At 43.7% G+C, this 22,475-nt stretch overlaps 1 protein-coding gene across 1 annotated transcript; it reads left to right on the top strand.

Annotated features, from left to right (window-relative positions):
• Positions 1–475: 475 nt before the first annotated feature.
• CDHR4 (cadherin related family member 4) lies at positions 476–21,772 on the top strand. The gene is made up of 20 exons (XM_033140532.1): positions 476–620; positions 1,392–1,412; positions 2,343–2,524; positions 3,249–3,411; positions 3,785–3,876; positions 4,215–4,310; positions 4,960–5,063; positions 6,188–6,324; positions 6,479–6,662; positions 7,480–7,633; positions 7,965–8,067; positions 10,896–11,102; positions 11,550–11,689; positions 13,959–14,097; positions 15,253–15,467; positions 16,531–16,670; positions 16,973–17,014; positions 19,020–19,104; positions 19,768–19,801; positions 21,392–21,772. The coding sequence occupies exons 1-20, from the start codon at positions 566–568 to the stop codon at positions 21,445–21,447; spliced, it is 2,349 nt and encodes a 782-aa protein (XP_032996423.1). The 5' UTR covers positions 476–565; the 3' UTR covers positions 21,448–21,772.
• Positions 21,773–22,475: the final 703 nt, after the last annotated feature.

Below are 22,475 nucleotides of genomic sequence, written 5' to 3'. Positions count from 1 at the left end.
TTTTGGGGTGGGTGAGATTCGGTCACTTACTGGCAAATTAAGGCTGCACAATCAAAGTGGATTTGGCACTCATGCACCAAAACAAGAATTGTCCCCCAAAACCAGACTTCTGGGGATAAAGTGACAGGAAAATGCATTGAGAGGTATGGAAGAACACTTGGTGCAATGTTCTTGGGCCTCCCCACAAACAAATAGTCAATGTCGTCTAATGTTTGTGGAAACAAATTTGGCTGAATTCTCAATGAAGAGGTCACTTGAAAGCCAACGAGAAAAAAAGCCTGTTTGGACTAGATGATGCAGAGCAAGGGTAAGTATGGATGAGCCCTCAGTCTCTTTCTCTTTGTGCTTTCCAGGGCAGACTCATAGCCTCAAGGTTTCTTTTCTTCTTCTTCTTTTTAAAAAATGTTTTCCTCACTATGTGTTGAGAAGGGCTGGGCAATTCCCATAACTGAGCTGAGCCTCGCTGTGCCCGGCTCTGCCCCGCCCGGTGTCCTTAGCAACCCAACCTGGCAACTTAAAGAGACAAAGGCACAGAACACAGGCTGGACTGGAGCGTCCTTGCAAAATGGAACCAGGGTGGCCCTTGCATCTCACATTGCTCCTCAGCATCTGTACTATAGGTAAGAGTTATGGGGATCTCAGCTCCATCATGCATGAAGCTCCTGCTCCATATCTGTTCAGTGGAGGATCCCTGTTCCCAAATTAGATTTCGCTGTTAGGACATGGGAACCAAGAAACTGGAGAATTGGTGTCCCTATGGGTGGTTGTTGTGGTTGTTGTTGTTGTTTTTAGTATTGGCCAGCTTTTCACCTGAGGCCCCTGGGCAGGTTACAACCATTTACAATGTATTATTAAAAGTCACAGCTCAACCACAAAATGTTATAGTTGACTTTTGGCTAGTCAAGGTCAACCTAGACATAGCATGAGTTATCCATGGCCAGAAATTATTGTGTTTTTGGAAGAATAGCAGCTAGTGGGTGGGTGGTTTGTGTTGAGCACATGGCTCTGGGGAAGAGTTGGCAGCCGTAGATGCCATAAGAGCATTACCACAGCTCAGTTCGTCAAAGGTTTCCCAATCCTTCCCTCTGAGGAGATTGGTCCATGCGTTTGCCTAAGTACTCTCTGAAACAGAAATATGCATGATTACTTCCAGGAGCAAAGGAGAACAGGTAGAAGGTGGCATTTCCATAGGCAGAGCTTTTTATTCCATATGACAACCTGCCTCTTCCTCAGTTCTCTCTTTCAACATCTGGGAACCCCAGGCTCCTTTGCTTTTGGTTGGGGGAGTATGTTTTCTGAGGGAATGTCTGCTCACTAATTGAACTGAATGTCTGGTAGATAATAACAGTATTTTCTCTTGTGTTTCCCCACCCCCCACCCCACTGCTCTAGATCCAGCCATCGGAGACGTAGGTAAGGAGAGGAAACCTCAGCACTTCCCTACCTAACAGACCTATGACCAGTGGCAGGGGAAGGAAGATCACCCTATGCAGTGCAAAAGCAGGCTTTGATGCACAACAGCTGTTAAAACAAAGTCGGCTGTTCTTAATGCAGGCAAACATGGGTTATAGCCAAGCGTGTATGTTTGAACACATGCCCCTCCAGATGGGCATACAGACACCTGGGTGCCTAAAGTGCTGTGACGATACACTGTGGGGGAAGCTGCCTATGGTCAGAGCAAGGCAGCCTCTCTCCTGCAAACATAATATTGTAGTACCCTAGGAAGCCTTTGAACAGGGGCTGCTCTTAGGCAGCCAGATCTTCACTATAGATGAGAAGAGACAGACTGTAATTGCTCTGGAGTTGAATGAATAATAATAATAATAATAATAAATATTCCTTTATACAGTTAGTTAAAAGAGTTGGCATAACCAATTAACAATGAATACGCAGCAATAACAATGCATGAACAGCCCAATTCCAAACCGCTACTGAGAACATAACAGGGCATCAGTTTACTGATGTTTGCTGAATGATCACTATCAGTGCTGTTAGGATCTGTAACTGTTGCTCGTTCACCCTCCATTTTTGGGTGTCTTGCAAATCTGCTTTCTTCTCTCTTTCTTTTATCAGCCTTGTTTATGACATTTTACCTGAGTTGTTCTTGGAGCCATATCGCAATTCTTGCATTGCAGGAGGTTGGACCTAATGACCCTCAGGGTCCCTTCCAACTCTTACAGTTCTATGATTTTACTATTCATTTATGAAAGCAAGCTGCCTGTATTTCAGAAACATGGAAATTACCCATGTCGTATGCATGCTTATCAAAAGGGGCTTTACTCTGCTGTAGTCAATGGTGCCATGGGACCATTACTCTCATTGCTGTCTCTGTCTCTGTTACAGTGATTGAGGGCATCCCAGACACTGTGGTGCTGGAAGACAGCTTGACACCAGGCACAACTGTGGCCAACTTCACCGGCAACTGTACAGACTCCAGCGATCCACCCACAGTAAATCTGAAGACCACAAGCCCCACCACATCTTTTTTCAATCAGCCAAATTTTGTATCCCCTGATACCTATGAGGTACAATAGACCTGTACATTTGTAGTCAATTCCGTGTGTGTGTGTGTGTATGCAAGGGGAGAGTACAGGGACTTTTGCCCTCTGTGGCATTTTAAAACACATTTTAGTGGACATTTTTGAACTGGGACTAGTGAGTCAACAATGCTGTTGTCCTGCATGCCAGAAATTTCAATCCAATCAAGATGAACTAGCCTCTTGTGGGACTAGAGTATTTAATAAATTCTATTAATTAAACATACGTAGAAGAATCAAACAGGTTAAGTGTCATTTTTGTTAACCAGTATTGTGCCACGGAATACAGCTTTTGTTCAGCAAATGTAACCTGATTTTTAATGTATGTAAATACATAACTAGTATGCAGAAGCATAGAGCATGTCTTCCCTACAAATGTAAAACTGTTTCATACCTGTTTCGCTGCATTGGTGCCTACATTAGGACAATATGAAGCAGCAGCAATTAGCTGTTTTCCTTTCCACAAGTATGCAAAACTACTCCCCAAATGTTACCGACGGATGCTAAGGGGGAGACTTTTAGTTGCTGCTGCTACTTTAATTAGGCCATTCCAACACGCCACGTACTCCTGCCTGGTACCTGGGCACCTATCTGGCATATGGACATCTATTGATTGGTGCCCATGGCATCATCAACACTGGGCTGTTCAACAGGATTGAACATGTGGAAGAGAGGTGCAGCACATGCTGAGATTCTTTCTTTTGGCTTCCAGGTGAGCCTTAGTCCCAGTGCTGCCCTGGATGCTAGACGGGTGAATCAGTATGTTTTGACATTCAGTGCAAGTTGCCCAAGTGGCATGTCAGTTGAAGTTAAGCTCTTCATTCGAGTCATTGCAGCAGACAGATTGGAGTGTGGCAGCGGACCTGAATACATAGGTAAGGCTGTCACAATAGCCCTGGTATTTCATCCTAAGGCCCTAAGACAAGGGTGCCATGGTGAGAAAAGTTTTAATATGGTACTGTACTGCGGTGTGGTGAGGGTAGGGGTGGTGGTGTCGCCACCAGGCACTGAGAGGCAGTGAGTTCTCCAGCAACATGGAGCAGATCCTGCATGGCAAAGGAGGATGCTGTTTTTCTCAACCACGGGGAGGCAGATTTGAATAGCAGACTTGCCAGTGCTAGAAGAAGGGACTCTGGGGCTGCCCATGCCAGTGGGAAGCTTAGCCTGCAGAGGGCTCCATTGCTGTCAAAGGGGCAGGTTCTAACTAGGGCAAGAGTCTGACTGCTTCCATCTCTTTTACTGCTGCAGGAGAGAACCCAGTAGGTGTTTCAGAGGATGTTGGCCCTGGAGAGTTCATCTACCAAATTGTACTGAAGAGGGAAGGCACAGGCAACTTGACTGTAAGCACCTTTGTTGCAGGGAAAGCAGGAATGTTGGGAGACTTAAAAAAGTAAAAATAAAACCATTATAAACTATTCTTAAATAAATGCTTTTGAATAAATAAGGACTATAGTCGTGGACTATACAGTGTCTTACAGTGTCTTGCAAAGGAAATTTTCGGGTAGTGTGTCTGGCCATGGAGAGAAGGCTTGAGAATTTGGGAGGTGGCATATTCTAACAGTGCCCCAGGCAGAGGAGGAGATAGCAATTTTGGATGTAAGTCTTAGGGGGTGAGATTTTCTTTAAAAACAAATAAAGAAACAATTTCCCCAGCCAACTTTATTTTCTTTTTATACAGTTCGCCATAGAGAATGCCTCTCTGCCTTTCATCATGACTGGAGATGGAAGAGTACTGGCACCTGCCATGGGTTTCAGTCGTGAGCAAGCTGGCAAGGTGTGTTCCATTGCTTACTGTACATGTGCATATGTTGTGCCAATGTCACTGTCCTTATAACATGTCACTCCCCAGCTCTGTCCCCTTTCAAAAGTGTTCTGTAGTTTGTTAGGGGGGCTGGGAACTGTAGCACAGTGAAGGAGAAACTACAGTTCTCAGGATTCTTCAGAGTACAACCTGCACATCCAAATATGCATTGGATGTGTTTTAAATGTATGGTGTGGATCTTTGTCTCACCAGACGTTTCCTCCTATCCCTGTGACTCCCACCTCCCTGTCCCCAGGTCCTCTTTTCATTAAAAGGCATCATTTGGATGGGGCCGCACAGATGATGCTAAAAAAAACCACCCACACACAATGGTTTATGGAGGGAAAAACCATGCAGCAGGCTTCTGCTTCTCATGCAGAACTGTAACTAAAAGCATAGTGCTTGAGAAAGCTGACTCAACCAGTTCTTGGTATGATAAGGCAGGAGGGACAAAACATGACATTCTCCATTTCAAGGTACTGTGCCTTCCTGTTCCTGGGGCTTCTGTGGCACTTCAGTCTTCCCTCCCTAGGTCTCTTGGACCCAGACATACTAAGAGCTTGCTTTTGACTAGACCTATCCCTCCTGCTTGTAAATTTACGCCATGCTTTTCTCCTTGCAGACGTTCTCAATGGTCATTGTGGTAACGGACAGTGGTGGGAGAAGCTGCCGCAGGCCTCTGGCAGTGAAGGTGCTGCCTGTTTACCACAAGCAAGTCAATTTCACGTGAGTTGAGTTGTCACTATGTTGTTTTTAATGGTGTTATATGGTTATATGCCGTCCCAATATTTTATGATATGCTGGTACAGGGCACTTTTAGGAATAAACAGCGGAGAGAAGGATACAAAGGCTCTTGGGCTCCAAGTTCCCCACAGCATAGACTTAAGGCATGGGCTACTTGCTCCAATATGTTCTGCCACCCCTGGTGGTTATGCAATATCATAAGAAAGGTGTGCTTAAGAAACTTACCACAGAGTAGAGTGTGCTGGAGCATTGCTCCCAGATCATGTCTGGTCACACTTGACCTGAGAGCTGCACTTCTGTGACACTGCAAAGGATTAAAATAGTGCTTTGTTGGCACCTCTATAATATCGCCTCCTCTCAAAGCAGTCACTTTTGATGTGATGAATGTACCTTCAGGCCATCAGAGATTTGAGCCAGGGCATGAGGCTACTGATCTGGGCTTCCCCAGTCCAGGGCACATGTGGGACTCATCCACTTCCCCTCTCATTAACTTGTACCAGAGAAGGAAAGCCCTAGCTCTGACAGCCTTTCGAGTAGACAAACAGTGTCACTTTCCCCACCCACATCCCTTCAGGTTCCATGCCAGAGAGGCTATTGCTGACTAGTGGCTGCCAATCCCTGGTGGTAGAGGGAATGCAACAGATGATCTGGATTTGAGAGCAGAAACTGAATTATGAGAGATTATTCACTTGCTATAAGGGAGCTGTGCAGAATCCCCTCTAGTGTCAGGACAGGTTTACTGTCTCCTCTGTCCCATGGGCCTGGGCAGCACAACATGAGCAGTGAGGAGTGTCAGCTTCTCTGAAACACCACCAGCCACCGTTATATTGGGGACTGGGCCATCACACTGTGTCAAATTATTTGAAGGAAGCAAGGAGGACATTCAGGTGTGTTTTTCTCTTTCCTCCCTTTTATGCCACACATATTGTTGGAGTTGCATGGAGCAGCCATAACTCACTTTCCTATTTTTCAACATGACTCTAGAAGTCCTTGTTGTCCTGTTAATGCTCTGCTTCCTATATTATCCCAAAACAAGTATATTCAACTATGAGTAGATGGGGTGGCTTATAGCACCTGGGGCTTACACTCTTTTCTTCATGATTTAGGGAGTCATCATTAGCAATATCGGTATCAGAAAACTCAATTCCCCTCCAGCCTATTGTAAAAGTCAATGCCAGTGGGGAAAATGTGCTTTACCGGATCATCTCCTCTCTGCCCACAAGTCATTTCACCATTGAACCAGGTAAGGAGAATCCAGGGATGTGGCATGGAACCCACACAGCCTCAGGGAGGGCTGGACCTTCTATGGTGGTCATCAACAATGGTCTTCAAACTATGTCAGCCATCTTGCTCTCAAGGAGCTGAGTGATCACAGCCTATCTCTTGCTTGCATGCAGACACAGGCATAATCAGGAACACATATGAGCTAAATCTGAGACGCTATCCAGAATTAACTGAAACCCTGCTCGTGGTGGAAGCCTACAACATGCTGCATCCCACAGATAAAGCCACCATCACCGTCAACATTACAGTAAAGCAGCAGAACCTGCAAGGACCTCTGTGCACCCCTGCTGTAATTGTGTAAGTCTCCATAGAGCAAAAGGATCTTACTCAAGCTTGAGCAAGTAAAAGAAATATAGAGTTTGAGGGTCTCTCCCTACCTGCCCACCTAGCAGTTCGAAAGCACGTCAAAGTGCAAGTAGATAAATAGGGACCGCTCCAGCGGGAAGGTAAACGGCGTTTCCGTGCACTGCTCTGGTTTGCCAGAAGCGGCTTTGTCATGCTGGCCACATGACCCGGAAGCTGTCTGCGGACAAACGCCGGCTCCCTTGGCCTATAGAGCGAGATGAGCGCCGCAACCCCAGAGTCGGACACGACTGGACCTGATGGTCAGGGGTCCCTTTACCTTTAACCCTACCTGCTATACACAGCAGGGTATAGCAGTATTTAGGGTTTAAGAGGATCCATGGATATTAACCATGCCTCTGAGAGGAGAATTGGGTCTAGAGCGGTGGTGGGAACTTGTGGCCCTCCAGATGTGATTTGGCCCCAGCTGCTATCAACCCCAGACAGGGATGAGGAGTGTTGAAGATCAGCAACATCTGGAAGGGCCACAGGTCTCCCACCCCGATCCAGAAGTAAGAACGATCTTAAGGGCTAATGAGTCAGAGCAATCAGAGCACAAGAATTGTCTTCTTTCCACTGACAGAACAGTAGCCCTATGGAGAAGCCTTGACATGCTTTTGCTTCTGTTTTTCTTGCCAACAGTGATCTGTTGTAAGAGAGGTTATTGAGAAACATAGGCAAAGGGGGGATGAGGAGGATATCTTTCTCTCCTTTCACCATTTCTATCCTTCTGTATCTTTTACTCTTTGTGGCTATTGCTGCTTAATCCTAGGACTGAGATACCAGAGACGACCTCCATTGGGACGACACTGTGGACTCTGTCTTGTAATGATGTAGAGAGTGGAAGCGGTAGGCTTCACTATGAAATAATGGAGGGCAGCCAGAGCCCTCCCTATAGCTTCCAAATGAGGCACTCAGCACTACAGGTAAGCCCTTGGAATGGACATTTCTTTCATCGGATATGTTAGGGAGAAGGAGAGGGAGTGGGGAGAGTGGGCAAGGCTTAAGGGTTGAGTAGCTTCCAATATACCTAGCCATCCTCTCAGTTTTGGCAGAATTTAGGGCAAAATGTGACTCGGTACTGCTTAATTCCAATTCAGTCACTTCTGGGTACCTGAGAGATCATGAGTATTGTAACTCTAATTAACAATGAGTTTACCATTTTCCCAGACTAGTAAGCATCTCCCCTTGGCAGAGGATGCTGTTAGTTTAATGTGCCCATAAGGCCCTGACCTTTCTGTCCTTGGGTCCTGGCAGGTGAACACCACTTTGGACTATGACTCCGAAGCTATGGCCAGCCTTAACTTCCTGTACCAAGCCACCATTCTAGTGACTGATGATGGAAGTCCTCCACAAAACAGTGCGTACTGCTCTGTCAATCAAATGCTATTTGGGTTTGGTCTTCTCTTGATGCTGAACACAGAAGGTTATGGGGAATGAGAACTTCAGCAAGATCTCTCCTGGATTGGCTTGCTCTCCCTTAATTAAAAATAAAAAAATAAATAAAAAATCTAAGGCAGCAATCCTAACCTCATTTACCCAGGAGTAAGCCCTACTGAATTTAATAGGACTTACCTCTGTGTAGACATAGTTAGGCTGGTGCTGTAAGAGCCTTAAGATGCTAATTTCTGAGCCCAGTACCACATTCTGCGCTTCTTTAGTGCAAAAGTGGAATCACAGAACATACACAGCCTTGATTGTACCATTTTGCTCTGTTCTTAAGAGCAGCCTCTCCACACCACCTCACCTGACTTTGCCACCCATATTGTGGGTCCATCTTGATACAGCCATCTGCTTGGAATAAAGAAACAGGTTTGCAAACAATCTCTTCCTTTGGGGATGTTTGAACAGGGAAAGGATGTGTTTGTGCTAAGCTGCAATCCACATTCCACTTCTGCACAAGCCTGGAGAGGCAACAAAGTGTAGTGAACATTGATTTGCCACAACCCTACAGAGAACAGCAAATACTGAGACAGTGACCAATCCTTCTGTTACATTTTCCATGTGCCTTCAAAAGCATTCCAATGAGGAAAACATGTTGGAAGAGGCCTCCAGGTTGAACATTTTAGTTGCCTGACCACGTTGGTTAATGAAAAATTTGTAAAACCCTGACTGAAAACAAACCAGGTAGTAGCTCAACAATGAACTTTGTTAACGGGTTACCACTGAAAACCAAAGGTGCCATCCAACCAAAGTATTTCAAGTTTGATTGAATTCAATGAACATGACATAAGACTATGCCTGCCACCCTGCATTGAAATCAGTGTGCTTATTGTTGATTGGATTGTGTCCTGGGTGTACAGGGAGATAAAAAAAAAAGGTAAAGGACACCTGACAGTTAAATCAAGTCACAGACAACTAAGAACCACCAATTATTGTATACCATAAAAGTCATGGCTAAACAATAAGGGAAACTTTCAAAGTAGCTGTAGAAATTCTGCAAATCATCTGCCCTTATAGTTGTGGCTGGTTGACAAATAATCATACTTTTATCAATAGCATCAAGAAGATAATAATGACTTGTGTTGATATTTCTTGATAGAGAAAATGTAAGTCATATACTACAGGGCTGTTGACTGCAGTCATGTACTACAGTTCTTGGCTGATTTGACCTTAGAAGAAGTCCCACAAACTTCTTCTGTGGTACATGAAGGCAGACTGTTACTAAACAAATTTGTCATGGACAAGCAACAACTGCATGTGGTCTGTGTCAAAAAATAAACAGAGGATCAAACAGAAAGCCCAGCACGGACCACCCTCAAAGGGACACATACTTCACACTACAAATAGCAAACTGACAAACATCCAATAAAATGGAAATAATTAAAGAACACAAACATGAGAATTGTACGGAAAATTTTCTGGATTTTTAAAAACAGTCAAAATGAATGTGCAGAGAAATGTGGTATCCACAATGGGTTCATAGACAGTCTAATAATTGCAAACATTGAATATATAAGTGTATAAACTGGCTAGATGAGGGTCACGGTGGCAGGTTGTGAGAACAAAACAGTGAGCTCTTTGACTGGATGGTTGTGAGAGCATACTGCACCAGATTCTGGCCCTGCCCATCACCAAATAATTAAATAATTAAAACTACACACGAGGGTGGTGACCTATTGGTTTAAACCTGGATCTGCCCCAATCATATTTAAAGTGAATGGGGTAGGTATATGTGTGTGGGGTTTTTGTATTGAGCACCTCTACGCAAGGGCTACCTCCCAGCTGCGGCAAAAGACCCTGACAAGAGAGGCTACAGGGAGGTAAGTGACAGGTAGGCCTATGGAGTGCTCTGTTCACACATCCCTCTTGCTTGAAAAATCAGACCCCACTTCCTCTGGTTACATGTACAGTGGTACCTCTGGTTACGAACTTAATTCGTTCCGGAGGTCCGTTCTTAACCTGAAACCATTCTTAACCTGAGGTACCACTTTAGCTAATGGGGCCTGCCACTGCCGGCGTGCCGGTGGTGCACGATTTCTTTCTTCTTTAAAAAAATTTTTTTTTTTTTAATTTTCTTTTCTCATAACAAATATTCAGTATCATCAGGTTGCACCAGCGCGCGATTTCTGTTCTCATCCTGAGGTAAAGTTCTTAACCCAAGGTGCTATTTCTGGGTTAGCGGAGTCTGTAACCCGAAGTATTTGTAACCCAAGGTGTTTGTAACCTGAGGTACCACTGTAACTGGGTTTTAATTAAAGTTGGAACCTGCAAGCCTGCAGCTATCATGTACAATTTGAACCGGGCATCTTGCTAATGGTTATGTAGGCTGGTTTCTCAGTTCCTAGCCAATGCTTAGCCAATGCCTGCTGAAGCTCGAGATTGCTTCCATATTTATTGAGCATTCATCCTGATTGGTTTGTACAAATTATGTGGGGAGTTGCTATGACATCCACTTCCTTGAGTATTCTCCCTGGGTTTTTTTTAATGGGGAGGTTATATGATGTCGTATCAGGCAGTATTTATCCCATAATTCCCAGTGCATTTCCACATCACTTTCCTTACCACAAAAAAATCTGGGTTTTTTTCCCCGGGGGTGGGGTGGGGGTGTTGTGCAAGAGCACCAACTGAACTGTAGTTGTGCAGCTTGAATTTTCCAGTATGTGATTGAATCTCGCCTGTAAAATAGTGAGTCTGGAAGTGTCCCTAGTCACCCAGGCTTCTCAGATTTGTTTCTGTCCCCTGCAGCCACAGTGCGTGTGTTGGTGACAGTAAGCCGAGTGAATGAATATGAACCAGAGTGCTCAAGGCGATTCTTTAGCGTCCCAGAGAATGTAGGCTTTGGATACTTCATTGGCAGCATCAATGGCACTGACCGAGACTGGCCTTTCCACAACATCATATACAGCATCCTGGGTTCAGAGGACTCTGTTTTCTACATTGGCCGTCGCTCAGGTAAGGAAAGGGGTTGGAATCCTGTATGACGTATCCAGGTAAACTGATGTCACCTGCTCTTAGCCCCACTTCCCTGGTTTTATATGACACACCACTTGTCTAGGTTTATTCTTCAGCTCTTGACTTAACTGGGCTTTCTTGCATTTTGCTTCAGATGAAGGTTCCTCCCTCTCACACTCACCCAGATTGGGACTGATTCCCTCAGCCTAGAGGATTTTGCTAGGGAATAATGGCCCAACACTTTGCCTTCTACTTTCCCGAGGCCCATATTCAATATAATCTCAAGCACATCGTTTAGCACCCTTTTAAGTACCTACCATACTCACATCAAGGGGGTGGAAGAATGCAAGTGGGGATTCAGCTTTGGCAGTTGTAAATATGGACCTGGGGGTGGGCGGCTGTTATTACAAAGTAGTATAAATGCACAATTTTGTCTTTGTGGCACAGGTGAGCTCTATGTGTTGGGGCCACTGGATTATGAAAAGCAGAAATCATATCATTTGGTCATCCACCTAAGGGACCTTGATAATGACGTAAAGCCTGAATCGTCGAAGACGAGTCTGTGTAACATCACCATTAATGTACAGGTAACTGGACTTGGGAGGTGGATGAGTAGAGTGAGGTTGTTGCAAAGCTTTGAGTGGGACTAGGTCACCTACGAGATCACCTTACCCCACATGTGTCCACTCAACCACTTTGACTGGCAGAATTGGCACTTTTTACAAGTGCCACATAATACCCGCAGGGCTGGATTTAGATTTGATGAGGCCCTAAGCCACTGCAACTAATGGGGCCCTTTATATGTCCAGTGTCTTTTGTCAACAACAAATTGTCGCTGTTTTTTGTGTTGAATATATGCTATATGGTAACTTATGGAACTAATAGGTTTTATTTTATATGTTTTTTATCTTATATTTTGGAAATGTACATCCAGTTTTTTCCTTTAAATTTTTTGGGGCCCCCCCAGAGAGTGGGGCCCTAAGCTATAGCTTGTTTAGCTTATATCTAAATCTGGCACTGAATACCTGACCATATCTATAAGAAGACAATCATTTAGGAGCAATACTTTGGAATCTGAGGGAGTGAGGAGCTGTAGCAGGGAGGGCAGAGAAAGCTATTGAATGGCTGTAGGTGCTTGTAACGAACACTTGAACTACAGGGGACTTCATATGAGTAGTTTGGTGTCACATGAATCTTTTAAAACTACATACAGCAAGAAAGAATCTTCAGTAAAAAATGGGGGAGATAGGTGGATTATCAAAAAAAATATTGTAAACAATTAAATACCTTAGCAGGATTAATGTAAAATCTAGCAGTTAAAAGGTGACCTTGGAAGAAATATAGACAGTAATAAATAAAAGGAGTTAAGGAGGAGATGCAGTTTGAAAATGTTTGTATAAAAAACCAAGGGGAGTAGGGAAGTATAAATAATTGTGTATGTAATCATATCACTGAGGAACAAAATTTTTGTTGCATTGACACCTGCAGTTGTTCTAACCTAATTTCAACGTGCTGATTTCAAATCTGAAGTCGGTTTTGTTCTGTAAGCTCTAGTTTTTCACTTTTCGCCATAATCTTTGTTTTTAATGCAAGAATTCAATATTTTATTAAACACATAGCCAAAGTAGTACAATGTGACTGACTGCTCCAAGGTTTTCGGGGAATTGTTCTAGGTAACTGTTCAGGAAATGGAGTGTGAACAGGGAGAGCACTTCCATCAAGACCTGAAGACAATGGAAGAGCGTTATCAAGGGCGATGGGACAAAACTATGATGTCAGACTACTGTTGGACCATCAAACGAGAATCCCCTGTGCAAGTCCACAAACGCAAGAGCTACAAGTGCAAATTCTTACCTGAAGAACAGCTTGCAGATACTGTGTATCCCAAGGGAATACATTTTTTTGCATGCCTCCAACTGTACATAGATATACATGTCATTTTCAATGCTATACATGTCAGGTTCAATGCTATATAAGTCACTTACATTTATACTCACATTGTACTACTTTGGTTATGTGTTTAATAAAATAATGAATTCTTGCATTGTGAAAAACAAAGATTATGGTAAAAAGTGAAAAATATGAATTGCAAAAAAACTAGAGCTTACAGAACAAAACCAAATTCAGATTTGAAATCAGCATTGAAAGAACATACCTGTATAAGAACAGTTGAAAAATCTCATGTAACAGAAAATGGAAAAAAAATTGTTCCCCAGTGTATTTGATGGTTATTATTGAAAATTTGAAAAACTGAAAAAAAATTTTTTAAATAAAATAAAAATAAAACTACAGTACATACAGCAGCTGTTAACAGCCTGCTCAGGATCCTGACCTCGGTATACAGTGAAAGTTGCTTAACTGTTTCTTCCTGAGTCTTATTCCTAATGGATATCAATGGTTCTCAAAACAGCTTTTTGCCCCAAAAGGGAAGCTCCCCTTGGTGCCAATGGGTAGTTCTATGGGTAATGAAATGATCAACTCACCAAGGCCCTAGCATTCAAGATATTAAATTATTATTTCATTGGCTCAGAGCAGAATCTGAAATGAACTTTGGGAAATGAAATTGCAGAAAATAAACCCTTTCCTGCCAAAATCAAGTGCTGTGTTCTGTAGACACCTGCTCTATGTCATCTTTTGGCTGTTGCTCGGTTCACACAGAACACTGCAAAAGCATGGGTTATAATCGCGTCTTAACATATTGGGCAATGTGAGAAGCCCAGCACGTGAAGGGGGTCCCTGCATGGAACCTTGTTTCTTGGAGCACCGGTGGTAATTGCAAATGGGAGATGGGAGTTTGGGAACAATCCTTTCCAGGACTTCTGTGCTGATAAACACAACCCCTTTCCTTGCTCCTAGGATATAAATGATGAGCCCCCTGTGTGTGATCCACCCTTTTATCAAAGTTTCATACTTTCCACAAGTACTACGTGTGTCACTAATCTGCAATGCATGGAAAAGAATGAACGAAGTGAACTCGCCTACAGGATTGTTGGAGGTATGGAATGGCTGAGGCAGAGCACTAGGGAATAGGCTACAAAGAGGCTGCCCTAAACTGTGACATTCTTTGGTTTCAACTCTTGAGTAAAGCTGCTGAAGGACAGGGGTGGATTTAGCAGATATGGGCTACTGTTTGAACTAGATAGCCGTCAGTGGAAGGATGTATGTATGTGCTGGAAAGCAGGAGCTTAATGGTGTGCTGAAGTTGGAACTCTCAAGGCAGAACTGAAGTAGCAGAAAACATGGGAAGGTCTGCCTGAGAGTGCAAGCCTATGCAAAGAGGGCGGCAAGAGACTACTCTAGGTTGTATTTCTGATGGCAAATTCTGATTGCGCGCCATACACTTAAGCAGGTTTAATAGTCCTTCCTCCTCAGGTCACTGGTGTAGAGAAGGAGGGAATGCATAGTTCTGAAGCTTCTTTCAGAGCTGGAGCAATGGCACAGCCTCCCAGAGTGCCAGGAATAACTGACTGGTTCTCATTGCTCTGCCAAGTGGACTAGGTGATAATGAGGCTTTCAATTTGACAAATCACCGTGGAGGAGGTCAGAGAACGAGGAAAATAATTGCACAGCGGACATACCACTTTCTTTTTCTTTGAGTAGGGTTCCTACTTCACATTAGCAGGTAAACGGTTACAATTCTTTGTTAGATTGTTTGCATTCATAATGGAAAGCTAAAAGTTACATCTTAGCTCGGATGTGTTTTACAAGTTAAACCTATGCAGTAAGCACCACTGAGTTCGCTCCCAGGTAATTATGCATAGGACTACAGTCACACTTGTCCTAATAAACTGGTATTGGGCTTTGAACTGCTGCTCTGTATGGTGTTTATAAATAAATCAGCACAGTTGCAAAAAAAAAAAAAAAATACTCTACTTTGGGTCATGGCAATGCATCCCCTACCCCCAGTCTATGACAGCTATTAATGAACACCTGCACTTAAATTCTGAAGTCCACTATACCACTGTCCTAGGGAATACCGAGAACTGTAGTTATGTGAAGCAGGCTTTGGAGCTCAAACGGACCTCCCTACACTCTTACAAAACTATAATTCCAATGATTCTTTCGTAGGAAGCCAAAACAAGTTAAAGTGATATACAGCTGATATAAGTAAGGTTTGCAGTGTAGATGTGCTCCCCTCCCTCTTTTTCAGGCAACACAAATGGGCGCTTTCGCATGAATGGAAATTGTATGCTCCATAATACCTTCTCCTACAACCGTCCTGGCATTTTTGACCCCCTCACTTTTGAGCTGCTGGTGGAAGTGACAGATGGTGGGAGCACACCTCGCTTCAGCACCACTGCCACCGTTCTCGTTTACGTGACTCCCTGGACCACGACAGTGCCTACTAGCACCACCACCACCACGGTGAGGGAGCACATAAGGACATGCTGTTGCCAGGAAGCCTTGGGTCAATCTGATTCACAGGAGTAGTCACACTTGCACCAGTGTCCCTAGACCCACAGCTCTTTCCCTGGGCTGTGAAGTGTGTCTGCTATAGGATGCTTGCTTGCATTATGGTAGCTTAATAAGTCACTTAATAAGTTCCATTTATAGGTGAATGCGACCTTCATAATGTGACTTGACCTTTTAGCAGCATTTGACACCTTGAATTTGAATTTGACAGCATTTGGAAGCCACCTGGATCATCTGAAAGTAGACATTGGAATTAGAAATTGAAATTAGTGACTGTGTGATCTCAGAGTAGTAATGGGTGGCTGCTAGCTCTGCTGAGTTGCAATTATTGCATGGACTGTAGCAAGATTCCACCTTGACCTCTTTACTGTTCAGTGTTTCTGAGTAGTCACTGAAAGAGATCCATTGATTATTTGCAGTGCAGAGAGAAGGGAGAACACACAGCTCCAGGACTTTTTTTTCAGAGCAGATGTGATGAAATAATTGCAAGAGTGCCCAAGTTGAGAGTGGCATTCATGAGTATGGGACATTTTACTTCATCCTCATAATAACACACTCTATGAAGAGTTGTACTTGAAGATGGTTTGGAAGCTTCTGTTGATGCAGAATGCTGTGGTAAATATTTTGGAAGAATATTCCTGTGAGTCAATAGTAGCAGCTCCCGGTTCAAGCGAAAATGCTTTTAACAACCTTTGGAACAGGGGTACATGGGAATGCAGCCTCCATTAATCATAACTTGGGAATAAATCTATTTCACTGCATATCATGCTGGGGGAAAAATATTCAGAACATTGTCAACAGGTCAGTAAGGGCTTAGTTAGCCAGTAGCCTCTTACTACACGTTAAGAGCAGCCCCACACATTGATGCAGGAACACATTGAGATAAAATTATGGGAAAGTTTAGATTTGAATAATTCCACAAGTTCCAATGAGTTGATGGGCTTTCTCAAGTGGAGCCTGACAAGCCTGAGCTTGTGTGGTTCTGCATACTAGATTTATGTGGTTTTGATTTCAGACGGTGCCCACGGAGCCCATCACTTTGCATAGAACTCTGAGGTACTGGGCACCAGATCCCTGGTTCGTGGTGGTTCTTACGCTCACTGGAGCGCTCCTCCTTTCTGCCTTGGGTTTATTGTTCTGGCGGCTCTGCTGGAGGTGAGTTTCCAGTGAAACCTCTCTATCCATACCTTATTTCATATCAATTCCTGACTCAGCTTTGATGTCAGTGGGATCTTCATTAGCAGTGGCTGTTACCCAGGCATATTCTGGAAGGGGACCTGTCAAATTTGTAACCAAATATAGACAATGCTCAATTGCCCTCTCTGCTAGCTTGACAAATGTGAGCTTTTACAATCTGTTGCATGCCTCCAAAACCTTTTTCTTGCCCTCTTGAGCTCAATGAACATTTTGGCTTGTTAAGTACATTCTCAGAACTCTCACTGTTGTTTGGATTTCAGGAAAGCACCAGGAGAGACATCTCAGCCCCTACTGCAGAACAAGTAAGAACCCCTATCCATGACAGAGCCTCGTGGGTCTTGGGGGAGTGTTGGTTCTCATGGCATCACTTGGACAGGGCCAAAACTAGGCTTTCTGTTACCCGGGGCAAAGACCCAGTTTGTCACATACCTCTCACATGCATTTGTACACACACCCCTCAACACATTTCTTCATAAAGAGCATAAAAAGTAGTTCTGTGTGTATCTGGCTTTCATTCAACCTTAAGTAGATCTCCTCAGAGAGTAATAGATCATTTGTGGAATAATTCTAAGAAGTATTATGACTATATGGTATAGTAGTAGTAGTAGTAGTAGTAGTAGTAATATAATAGAAGCTGTGATAATGATCAGGCACATACCAGAGAGTAAGCCCTATTGAACTCAGTGGGACTTACTTCTGAGTAAAAATGCTTAAGATTGCAGTATAAAGACTGCAATCACAGTTACCTGGGTGTAAGCTGCATTGAATTCAGTGGGACTTACTTCTGAGTAGTAAAGGCTTGCAGTTTAAGGTTCTAAAGAGTGAAATAAAAGAACAAATACTCCACAAGTTTCCTTAAAAATGCTGGATGCTGAACCATTGCAAGTAAACAATTTAAAGTAGATTGGCTACATTTTCCTTCCAAATTACAGGAAGCGATAAATACAAAGTGGTTCATATTCCAGCATCACATTTCTTTCATTGCAGGTATTTTATTTTCAGTATGAAGAGGACTCAGTTTTTATACAGTAGCTGATTGTATGCAGCAGTGCCCTCTTAGTCACATGGTGCAAACATGTATGTTGTCCTTTAGATACACATATACACACACACACACAGAGAGAGAGAGAGAGAGAGAGAGCTCTTTTAATTGATTTCTGAGATGTTGGGGGAAGCAAAAGAAGAAAGCAACAGAACTTCCCCTTTTCATCTTTGCTTGGAGAGCAACCTTCTTCAGGATTTCTCTTTCACAAGACAGTTCCAAAAATAAATGGGGCGGGTGGGGGGGGAGAAGGATTTTTTTCAGTAGCTCCCCTCTAGAGGCTTCACAGGGGCTGAGACCCCAGCTAGCCACTCCACCCCACCCCTTGGAAGGGTCTGTCTTACGGGGCAAAGGCTTGGAGGAGGTAGAGAAATGAGCTGAAGCACATCTCAGCTAAGAAGATGGAGTTATAACAGCCACTGACCACATACTACTTGGAAGGGCCCAGCTGATGTCATTGCTATAGTGGGAGGTGGGTTTCATAGTTTGTTCAACATTCAGGAACTTTATGTATATACAGCAAATGCAGACTGTCAAAATTCTGTGCCAATTTAGCAATGCAAAAACTGCACTAAGGAAAACAAATTATATCACTCCTTATGCTTTATGCAGATTCATTAAATTTGCTCGTTTGCCATCATTCTGCTGCTTCTACTGGTCTTGGAGAGAGACATAATGAGCTATGCTGGGCACCAAAGCCTCACCATATGGCTGTGAGGAAATCTATGGAGTTTCCTCACACCTCCCAGCTTTTTAAGTTTCACCAGACATTGTTCTGCATATTTTTGAGCCTGGTTTCACAGCTTTATAGGATCTTGTTTTCTCTCTCTTTTTCTCTCTGTCTCTTTCATCAAACAGGGAAGTTTGAATTCTACTGTGCTTGTGTGAGGTGCTCACTGTCAAATACACACACCTCTGGTCACTCTCAGTGATAAGCTCTTATAACTCCTGTATCCAGCCTTAAGATATCAGAAGCAATAGGGTGACTACAGTTTCTTGGCCAGCAAGAGACTGAAGGCCTAGGCAGCTCTCAAGAATGGGCCTCTCTCAGCTGTCCAAAGCCTTCACTATAGATGCTGCTGGCAGAGTTAATTGGGCAGATTTGTGTATGACTAAGCCTAATAATAACACAGCCTGGTCTGCCTGCAGTGGAGCAGAGCTTCATCTTAATGATTAATCCAGATTATTGCTTTGTCTGCCATTAGCCTTGATGGACGCCCACAAGGATGTTGAGTTCCTTCTGATCCACATTTCTCATTCTGTAGGGGCAAAGGAGTGGAAAGAAATTACGTCACAACGGAAGAGCCAAGCAAGGAGAAAGGGAAAGATTCCACTGAGGCACTGAGTCTGGTACGGCATAGTTCCACTTTCAATATCCCCAGTTGGTTTGTACTTAGCTTGCTTCCACAGGGTGCTTGCTATCAGTCACCGGCAATCAACCTTGTGGCAATTCTGCACTTCCATGTGTGGAGCAGCCTTCCTCACTTGGTGCCCTTTAGACATAGCTGTCAAGTTCTCCCTTATTTTAAGGGAAATTCCATTATGCCGAATAGCCTTCCTCGTGAGAAAAGGTAAAACTTGACAGCTATGCCTTTAGATGTTTTTGACTACGACTCCCATTAGCCCTAGCCAGCATCACCCATGATGAGAGATGATGAGAGTTATAGTCCAAAGCATCTGGAGGGCACCAGGTTGGGAGAGAGTGGTCTAAACTGATATGGGGCCATGAGTTTGTCAGGGATTTTATGCTCAGCAGCAGCTGTGTGACACTCTACTGTGTGTTAATGTTTCCAGATTGTGGCCAACCATACTTGTTTTAACAGTGTACAATCCATAGAGCCTAGCATGTCTTGTGTCCATTGGAATCCAGTAATGTGCAGACTGCCTACTTGGTGAAATGCTCAGTTCAAAAGCAGCTTTCCTTCCCTCGTAGTGCTGCTTGCCCTTGGTACCCAAGGTTGGGACTATGATTATAACGTTAGTTCATCTATTTCTCTTCCTCTCTTGCTGTAGGAACTCCAATTTGATGGTCGTGCCCAGGACCCTGGTAAGCTCATTCTCTATTGTTTAATACTTGTTTCAAAGCACCCTCAAGCTGCATGGGGACAGTATAGCAGTTCAGTCAGTTTATCAGTCATCAAGCAATCAATGCGACATGCACATTAGTTTTTTCATGTCATTGAAAGAACAGCCATGCCATGCTTCCCTCAGCTAGAGCTGATTTCATTAGCATATGGGTGAGAACACAACCCTTTTAGACTGTGTGGGCCAGATCCTTCTCTGGACACAACACTAAAGGCCAACTTTGACAGGTGAGTGGGGCAACCCATTGGTCAGTCACATGACACCATCATACTGTTGGATAGTTGACAGGTGGGCATTTACCTCTTCTACCTAATTACCTTGTGACACCAACATTGAAGCCTTAATGGGAGACAGCTGTATGTAAGCTCATTATTTCTGATGTTCTAACCTATTCCCATAAACCAGTCTTAAAGGGGCAATAACGCCACAATCTCCTGCATTGGAAGAGTGCAGCGTTGACCTCCCCACACCTCAGCAATTTTGCTTTCTGCAGGGGTTGGGTGCATATCTGAACTGGGCAGGACTGACCTCTTTGCACATCAACTGATGTTGGGGAAGCCAATCCTGCTTTCTGCAGGAACCAACTGTACACATCAGTTCCCCATGAGGAATAGGCACATGCAGCCATACCATTGCAGTTCAGCAACTGAAAAGTGGGTGGTCCAGTCCTGCTTCTTTAGGGATCAATTTTCCCCATTCATCAGCTGATGCCAGCTGTTCAGTGGGATGGTGCCACCTGATTAAGAAGTGGGTATGGTTTCAGGAGAAACCGTTTTATATTTTTAACAAAAAATTCTCAAAGTGGTATATAACCCACATTAAAACATCAAATAAAACAATCCAGAATAAAATATTACCGAAGAAAGTCAAGTATACTGTACATTCAAAGCAGCATAATGATCAGGAAACTAAAATATTAACTTGTAAGATTTAAAATAAAACCTTGCTAAAGAAAGTCACATATAAAATGCACAATTAAAACAGCACAATTAGCAGGAGCATGAAATATTATCATAAGCACAGAACATATCTGCTGCTGTTGCTGCCAATCCTGCCAATGGTGGTTCATGGCAGCTGGCGGCTGTGAAAGCTCAGGCTTGATGACCTGGATCTGCAATAAGACAGAAAGATTACATGTCACAGCAGTCAGCGAACCCACAATCTATAACTGGCTCTCTGGCAAGGATGACAGACTGAGAACCATGTGTGTCTAATGATATTATCAGGCTTTGTAGATCCCTGTAGGATGCCATGACTCCGGATTGGGAAGTTTGGCTTTAAGGTTCCAAATGAAACAAATACTAGGAATGAACTACAGATGCCACAGAGCAAAGCCACTGATAACCTCCACGTTTGTAGCTTAAAAAAATTATTTCTTACAAAATCAGGCATGAATGAAACTATTGCAGAAAACAGGCTAGAAGTATTGAAGCAGAGACAGTGTGGGTGTGCAGTGTGGGATTGTTGTTGGGCAGATGGAGAAGGCAAAGGATGGGGATGTGGAGCTAAACTGGACAAAGGCCTAATGTTGTTCCTTACTTTATGTCCCTAGTCACTGGCCAATATTACCTGTTTGACAGCAGCACTGGAGCACGGCGCTGGGTGTGAGCATGCCCTGTTCCATCTTAAGGACTGAGGCACAGGTGTACACAGACAAAAAGGAGAAACAGGATTTTCTGCACAGCACCAATACTATTATTTACATATACATATAAAAAATTGTTACCTGCTGTTTATGTTGGGCTGGCAACTAGCCTTTCCTATCACGTGCCCCTAATTGTTTACATTGACTTGTGCATGTTCCTGGGGAATCGGAGAAGCCTCTAAGAGCCTCTCCACTGGCAAGCTGTTTTCCTCTGGGCTAGTCTTCCTCTGATAAACTTCAAGATCTGACAACTTGGGTTGCCACCTTTGTTTCTTACCCTGCTCTAGAACACCCCAACCTGGAGCTAGCCTTGGTTACCCCAGAATGACAAATAAATGAAAGCTTCAATAGAGAAGTAAAAGCTGGAAGTGGATTTTTTTTAGTTCCAGTTAGCTTCAAAAAGCCCCCATTGTTTCTGCATTAGCTATGCAGAACCACACACTTGTCTCTCACACATAAGAGCAGTGCAATGGAACAAGAAGCTAGAGCTCAAAACCTCTGCTGAGCAGAGGCCACCTGGCATACTTTCCCTATTTCTCTTTTTCCTCACTGCTCATAAGTTGCCAAGCTGTAAGATGCCCTACTGGCTAGAAAGCTGTGAGCACCTTGGGGCAGATTCACATAGGACCTCTGCAGACTAGAGCAGGTTTTTGGCAGGTATATTCTGCAACATGGCATAAACACAGTAACAGTGCTTTTGTAGTGAATTTATGCTTGGCACATCATTCCACTTTATTACCGGTAGTTGTTTTTTATGCTTTCCCAGTGTTATCACACTATTATCGTCTAGAAGGGCACTCTAGTGCAATGAGCCAAACCCCCCCCCCCCCGTCATACAGGAATGTGGTATGAAAAGTCTTCAGCTGGATGCTACAGGACATGCAGACTGGGAATGAAGCAGTGTGACCTCCCCAAAAAAAATTCAGGCACAAACAGTATTGAAACCAGAAGTACATATGGCCAACCCAATAGCATGGGCACAAACCATCAG

This window comes from Lacerta agilis, chromosome 2 (genome assembly GCF_009819535.1).
Source record: "Lacerta agilis isolate rLacAgi1 chromosome 2, rLacAgi1.pri, whole genome shotgun sequence".
Taxonomy (NCBI): domain Eukaryota; kingdom Metazoa; phylum Chordata; class Lepidosauria; order Squamata; family Lacertidae; genus Lacerta; species Lacerta agilis.
The sequence above is the reverse complement of the archived record's forward strand: the minus strand, read 5'-3'. Positions and strand labels throughout refer to the sequence as shown.

Excerpts from the sequence above, each read along its gene's own strand:
- CDHR4 (XM_033140532.1), top strand. The coding sequence starts at position 566 with ATGGAACCAGGGTGGCCCTTGCATCTCACATTGCTCCTCAGCATCTGT. Across the intron at positions 621-1,391 it reads CCTCAGCATCTGTACTATAG|ATCCAGCCATCGGAGACGTA; the intron begins GTAAGAGTTATG and ends CCACTGCTCTAG. Across the intron at positions 5,064-6,187 it reads CACAAGCAAGTCAATTTCAC|GGAGTCATCATTAGCAATAT; the intron begins GTGAGTTGAGTT and ends TTCATGATTTAG.